The 7,423-nt window shown below is 36.8% G+C and overlaps 1 protein-coding gene across 3 annotated transcripts; it reads right to left on the reverse strand.

The window, feature by feature from the left end:
* Positions 1–1,585: 1,585 nt before the first annotated feature.
* On the reverse strand, positions 1,586–7,363 carry mindy4 (MINDY lysine 48 deubiquitinase 4). 3 transcript variants are annotated; one of them, XM_052564200.1, is made up of 18 exons: positions 6,924–7,362; positions 6,590–6,709; positions 6,329–6,513; positions 5,982–6,237; positions 5,638–5,855; positions 5,170–5,228; positions 4,832–4,929; positions 4,624–4,740; positions 4,445–4,533; positions 4,210–4,311; positions 4,063–4,126; positions 3,892–3,957; positions 3,519–3,586; positions 3,373–3,436; positions 3,039–3,200; positions 2,777–2,957; positions 2,537–2,621; positions 1,586–2,404 (listed from the first exon to the last, which is right to left on the reverse strand). In XM_052564200.1, exons 1-18 carry the CDS (start codon positions 6,984–6,986, stop codon positions 2,356–2,358), a joined length of 2,046 nt encoding a protein of 681 aa, XP_052420160.1. In that variant the 5' UTR covers positions 6,987–7,362; the 3' UTR covers positions 1,586–2,355. The 3 variants fall into 3 exon arrangements, 2 of the variants coding, with proteins under 2 accessions (XP_052420160.1, XP_052420161.1); XM_052564201.1 differs by lacking the exon at positions 3,039–3,200 and having other exon boundaries at positions 6,924–7,363; XR_008154989.1 differs by lacking the exon at positions 1,586–2,404 and having other exon boundaries at positions 3,044–3,200; positions 6,924–7,363.
* Between the last annotated feature and the right edge of the window lie 60 nt (positions 7,364–7,423).

The following is a 7,423-nucleotide window of genomic DNA, read 5'->3' on the forward strand; positions in this document are numbered from 1 at the left end:
AGCAGCGTCAGCTAACTAGATTCCTTACCGCTTCTAAATGATGTCAATTGAGTAATATATCCCCATTGGTGGGTTAACGACCGATACTTTATGTATTTATGACATCACCATGTGTGGGTGGAAATTGTTCCATTATCAAGACCCTAAAAATAAAACACCAGATGGCCCTTATAAAATGACTGGGAGCCTTGGATAGGAGACTCACATATGATAACATCAGGACCATTGTCTGAGATGTCATTCTGTACGGATTATGAATGTTGCTATGTTGCAGTTGAGTGCAAAAAAAAAAAAAAAAAAAGTTTAGAGAAAAGAAAGTGAACAGAAACTGTCATTGTCCAACCAATCACTTCTGATTCTAAATATTTTCAGACTAAGTGCTTTTACTAAGCATACAAACATTTGTGATTGAAATTGTATTCATAACACAACAGAGGCACCTTGAGGTCAGTTTGAGTACTGTGACACACACACACACAGAGAGAATTCAGTGTCACTCATTTACATTTAGCTATCAGTTATTAAGGACACTAAATCGTTTATGAGTTTTATTTGTAAGAGAACATATATTTGCTCTTTCAGCTAATAGGTTCCACAGCACAGTGATATATTTGCATGGAGTGATGCAACTTAGCTGTGTGTAAGGGAAAAGACAGATCAAAGTGAATGAGTTCGTATGATCAGAGTCAGATGTTGTAAAAGTATGATATACTTTTGCCAGGAAATACTTCCTTTAAAATGCATGTCTGTTTATAAGATCTGGGATGTTTGTGTTGCAATAAACACTTGATTTAATGGAAAAACAACGCAATATTTATGTTTACATTGGTGTTATCAGTCCAAGAATTCCACTATGCTGTAAGCATATCTCAAATACCAGACATACATGCAATATATAGCATCAAAACTCACATAACCAACTCTTAGCTCAAGCTCTAACCTCAGCTGCAGTTGTTGACTATTAGCCAACTACGAGACCCTGAGTGACCACTGGTGTGTAAGGTTCAACCAGAGCTATTACCCAAAATGCATTGCTATTCAGCCCTATTTTGGTGGCAGAGTTGGACTTTATGTGCTCAGTTATGTTTGCCATATGAACACATATCGTGACTCATCAACTGCTTCAATCTGTTTTTGCAGGTTTGCAGTTAAAACTTCTGTGTTGTATCACGAAGACTGTTTCTGTATTGACAAAATATGATTAATGATCAAGCAAACATCTTGTAATGGGATCACAGTGTTGATCAACTAATGCTATTAATGTTCTACACTTTGTTCTTTTACATGTGCACAAATGACTATTGATTAATTCAGCTTGTTGCTAAAGGGCTGTGATTATTTCATTGAATGGTAACATTTGAAGTCTGTTGCTTTTCTATAGCATGTTTACAATACCATGTCACTACAAATTAAAAATTAAACTTCTAAATTACAATGACTAATTATAGTCATATGATGATAACATTACTAGAACAGAAATACTACACCAGAAATAATAAATGATCAAACATAGAGAGTAAACTGTCCTCTAATGCCATAAGTAGAATGAAGAGAGCTCTTAAGAGACATTGACATAACTCATTGATCCAGTTCAAAGAAGATTTAATATTTGATTTCTTGTGACATTTCAGTGTTCACCATGCAAGGGTCCCTCCTTTTGGGACAGACTGCAACAAAAGTATACTTTGCACAAAATGACGCTGTATATCCTCATTAGAAATAATTTTCTTGCATACAGTGAAAGGGCTAGTTAACCAACAATTGAAAATTGATCACTCAACCTCATGCCGTTACAAATATTTATTCAGTGGAACTTACAAGACATTTTTAGAAATGTCAGATTGTTGTCCACAATTTAATGGTCATGCAAATTGGTTAATAACATTCTTCAAAATATCTTCTTTTGTGTTCCTTAGAAGAAAAAGTCATATAGATAGGTTTGGAATGGTATGAGGGTGAGTAAACAATTACAGAATTTTAATTTTCGAGTGAACTAACCCTTTAATTACTAGAGAGTGAACAATGGCAATTATTTACACATCACAAGTCATTCTCTCTGATAATTTAATCATGATTTGAACAAAGTCAAAAAAATAAAAAAGGTATGTCAAAACATAACAGTTCCTAATGCCATACTATCAATCTGACACTGAGTGACATGAATATAAAGTATTAAACAAGCAAGAGGGGCAACAGACTGATGAAAATACTATGAATATTGAGAATGGCAGCAATCTTAAAAGACAAAATAAATACTAAAAAGCATGCATTTTTAAATATAAAACATAATTGAAATTTGTTTAAGACCAGATGAAATCATACAGGGTCAAATAAAAATCTCCTTTCCGTGCATTATCAAAGAATGGGATCTGTATTATTCCAGCTGACCACTGCATTTCTCCATCTGTAAGACATATTTAAAGCATTAATGTTACCACATGTTTGTATTTCACAATATCACATTTACATGTTATAGAAGACATTCTGATAAGCAAGAGAGATAAACTTCTGAGCACTGATGAAATAAAAGACTTACTTCGTCCTGATGCAAAGCTCCAGTGGAAGAATGAGATCACTGTCTGCGTTGTCATTCTGAGCAGCACCAGCAACAGAACGTGGATCTGTTCAGAGACACAAAACACACAAGGCCTTTTAATACTGATTTATAATAAACCCTAATTACAAAGAAAGTGTGCAAAGGTTGTGTTTGTTATGTTTTTCCTCAAATCCTATGGATAATACAACCAGTGTTTGTTTTGTGTGTGTTGAGACTCACAGACTGTTAATCTAATTGGTTCCTGCTGGTTGGCCAGCCCATCATAATAGTACAAATCAAACTCTTCCTCTTTGCAGTGATCGGTTGCCAGGTCTTCAGAGGGGCAAAAAAGCACACTGAAATGGCTCTCACTGCACACCACCCATATTGGAAACTTGGGAGCTTTCAGGTGAGATCCAACCTTTAAAAAGAGAAGAATCTAGATGTACGAAATTTGAATATAATATCTTAGTATATGTTAGCGTGTTTGAAGCCTTATTACCTTACATATATTATAGTGCTCAAATAAAGACAGCAGCCCAATATTACAACGTGCTTTAATTCCCTTCAGAAGTGTAAAATTTCCATTTCCGGAATCAAGCTTCATTTCATCATCAAAGACGTTTGAAACTGCCCGTCCACAAAGCAAAAGATTGACCAATTCCTAAAGAAAAAAATGAAAAGGAATTTATGAGACTTAATGACTTAATCATATCAGAACACAGTACACACTGGAGCTGTACAAAAATCAAAAAACACTGTGTCCAATAAGAGGAAAATCAAATGCTTGTGTATGTGTATCAGGATAAGGAGTGTAAAATGTTATTATGGCAAACCTGTGTGCAGTAGCCATGAGCTCCAATGAGGGTGGAAGTTGGCACATCCATATCAGTTTGTATACTAAATCACAAAAAAACAAAATCGATTAGCTCTGTGAATATATGTAAACAGTCTGCGCTGAATTAAAGAGGTGGAAACTCACATTGCAATCGTTCTGGAAAGAATGGCGGAGACAGTAAGCAAAATACAGCCAAAGGGACCAGACTCGAACTAAAAGGAAGAAAGAAAAGTGCTACTAATAGCGATCATCAATCACATTAAGAGCTATTAAACAGGTGATATATGGCTTAAAATGCATCAAGACTATCACTGCACGTGCTCAAATACAAATCTTTAACAATAATATAAACAATAACAGTAACACTACATATATATAAAACAAATATTTAACAATATTGCACAAAATGAATCTTACAGTATATTTTTTCATAACTTTTTGAAAATGTCGATTCTACAAGTATTAGACATCATGTATACGGGATGCGTCATCATGAGGAATTTAAGTGCAGACTTACCTGTCTAACGTGCTTCTCAAGAACTAAAGTGAGATCATCTAAGGTCTCCACTGTGACGTACATTATCTACGCGGAATATGAAAAAAATCTATTAACAAAAGAGAAATATGTAGTCATCAAAAGATTAAGATGCAATTAGAAGGCAATTTAAGGGTGAAAAAATGACCTTACCATTTCTAGAATACCATCTGATTTGTAGCGTCCGATCGGGGGGAACAGACTTCTTCCTGTGTTTCTGTGGGGGCAGGTTCTTGACGGTTGAGAAATGAACTATGGGTTTGTAAATAGAAGTGACCATTCTAAATGTGTGACACTTACATTGCGACTGTGGCTCTCTTCATATTCCCCGCTCTCCACAGTATGTCAGCCAAAGCCTGAGACAGACATTTTGTCCTTAAAACATTCGATACCTCCAGTCTCCTGGAGACATAAAAATGCAAATATATTTGAGATCAATAAGAGCTATGAAAATTATATTAACGTGATAACAAAACATAATATCTAATCTTTCAACAGAAAAAATTGCTAAAATATGACTGATGCTCATACGCACTCCTCCAATGAATGAGAGCTTGATTCTTCAAACAGAAGCTTCTGCAGAACACAAGCTTGAACTGCTGCAAGGACTCCACATGGTCCTCCCTGATAAAAAACAACCCCAGAAGATCTCATGAAGCAAAAGTTTACACACCGAAACTACACTAAATCTTGAGGTTGTCTGGAATACTGGACCTTCTTTTGTACAATCCCATACTTCAAACCAGGAGTATCTGAAAAGGTCAAGTTCTGTCGTTTCCACTCCTCAGTGAAACAAGCCATAGAAGAACCAAAAATTATCTCCTTTAGAGCCTGAGTTCGACACAAGAGCACAGATGTCATTTCAGACTGGTCTGATATCAGAAATAATGGTTTGGGGATGTTAAAATGATAATGCACTTACAGTGGCAGTCATCTGGTCCATGGGAGTCTTGTCCAAACTAAGTTCTGGCACGGATGTTCTAGAAACATCACACAGGCTTTCCTCATTCTCTAGGTCATCTGTAAAATAGTAAAAAAAAGTGTCTCAACGCTATACAATTTCGAATAACAGATTGTTTTAAAGCCCATTTTAGTTGCACTGATTTCAAAATGATAGGATTAGAAAAATAGATATGAAAAGTGGACAACTGCACAAGCATTTGACGTGGACAAAAACAGCACTTCATTTATTTTAAAGCAGCTGCTAGTGTACTGGCTACAATACAAAATGTAATCTGTTGAAGATTTTAGGTACACTACCCAAAACCATTTCCAACACATGGAGTCCATCCAGTTTTGGGCTGGGTGCCGAATTCTTTCTGGAGAGGAAACAATAAAAGTTAATAATCACTCACTTGACATATTGCAGCTGAGAATAAATACCAACAGCCTCTTTTACCATCCCAAATTTCATAGTCTTTGAGCCATGCTGTTTTACATGAAAGGGATTTTACCCGTATTCAATTCATGCCTACATTTAATGTTGTTGATAGGAAATCTGGGCCCCCTAATTGTAAACTGCTTTTGTCCCCTTATCTTTTTAAATATACAATTCAGAAACTGTTGTGGGTCCCCCTGGACCTATGGGCCCCTAGAATCATTCCCACCTTTCACCTCTAGACTTTTGACATTTTTCAAAAACATTTTTCCAATGAAGGTTTGCGTAAAAAATGCAGAGTAGGTTTCTCATACACAGGTTAAGTACTGCGCATATTCAAACTAACTTACAAGCGACGTTTGACATCTGACGTCCTCTCATGTCCACTACGGTCTATGATTCCTGTATGTACATTAGAAAACATGCTGCTCTCACGAGGTGCTAATGGGATAGACTTTGTATTGGTAGTATTGACACCATTTGTCCAGTTTGCTGCTTCTTTACAGTCCTCCAGTGTTGCCATAACAGGTGACATTGTTTTTCGAGCTGGACGCCTCCTGCTGCTTTCCTAAAGAAAATTAAGCAATGCAATGTTGTTAAGGAGGAATGGTGTAGAATTAAATATAAATAAAGAAATTATACAAAAAGCTTTTTAAACAAATTAATATTAACTTAATTAATCAACATTCATCACCTGCGAGGAGCTGGCAATGGGACCTGCCATAATGCCCCGTCTTATCCTGCTACTTCTGTTCTTCTGGCTGTCAGTGTCTACGACCTTTTTCTCAGAGGGAAATCCTTCTTTCGATACAGTTAAGAGACTATCCTGGCTAGACGATAAATTGTATACACTTCTCTCGTTTTCAGGGAGAACAGCAAAGCTCTTGTGCAGCTTTTCAGAAGGCGTTTGGGAAGGCACAACAGCTTGTGACACACTGCTTTCAGATAACCTGTGTAAAAGGTGAATGTTTATTGCTGTCAACAGATCTTGAAAGTCTCAAACAAATGAACACACTGGAGTTGTGTAAAATAAATAAATACCTTGGACTGTCACACAAGAGATCTTCCAAACAACATTCCTCTCTGTAAACATTCCCAGTCGTGTCTGTGGAGGAACTGGATGTGGTTTGATTGTCACCATGCCGGCGTGCTTTGGTTTTACCACCTTCACTCATTCTGTCCTTCACCATCATCTCCAACATTGACTTCAAGTGATGTTCTTCGGTCTAAACACAAATGCATTTTATGACCTCTCTGCTTTTTCAACATTCTTGATATTTTAAGTTCAGATGACTTTGATACCTTATTCTTTTTGTAAAGGCCCTCAAGGTGTAGAATTCTGCGCAGATCTGCTCTGTTATTAATGCTTGAATTAGTTCGTGGAAGCTCTTCATCCATACAAGCTATGGTTTTCTTCAGGCCCTGCAAGTACATTTCATCATCCAACCAGAAAAAAAGACACATCTTTCATTAGAAATTTACATTTTAAACACAGAATATGTATATCATACTAAATAAATGTGTTTAAAGATTTCCCTACAATGCTGCTTTGGGTGGTACAGGAACGTTAGCATGTGTATCATGTTTACAAGTCTTCCAAATAAAATAAAATAAATGAAACTGATCTGTCACCCACCTTTCGACTGAGATATTCCCGAACTAGAGACGCGGAGACTTCTTCAACATCTTTGCCCATCATGGATCACAATAACACAGCGGTAAATATGGGAACAGGATAGCAAGTTGGCTAGTTCGACGTAAATATCCCCAAACTTCACTCACACACCGAGTACTATTGGTCGGCACAAGTCATATTTTCATCTTCACGCCGTTACTGCATTTTCACGATGGTATTTTAATGTTTTATGAACTGACTGGGGGATAAATGAGGTAAGGATAGCTGCAGAGGCTTAAACGCTAACTAGCGGTCTAGCTTTTTGCCTTGTTGCTATAGTTACCAGACAGCAGACCACTGTTGACAGAGCGTGGATTAATGACACAGCTGCGCCTCCCTGCGGATGCTACATGCATTACTGTTCCAGTTTGCAAAGAAGAATATTGTTTTGACGCGTTTGTGTTGGCAAAAGTAAGTAAAACATACTATTTTGTAGTATTCTGGTTGGAGAGTTGTAGGCA

This window comes from Carassius gibelio, chromosome B8, assembly GCF_023724105.1.
Source record: "Carassius gibelio isolate Cgi1373 ecotype wild population from Czech Republic chromosome B8, carGib1.2-hapl.c, whole genome shotgun sequence".
In the NCBI taxonomy this organism is placed as follows: Eukaryota; Metazoa; Chordata; class Actinopteri; order Cypriniformes; family Cyprinidae; genus Carassius; species Carassius gibelio.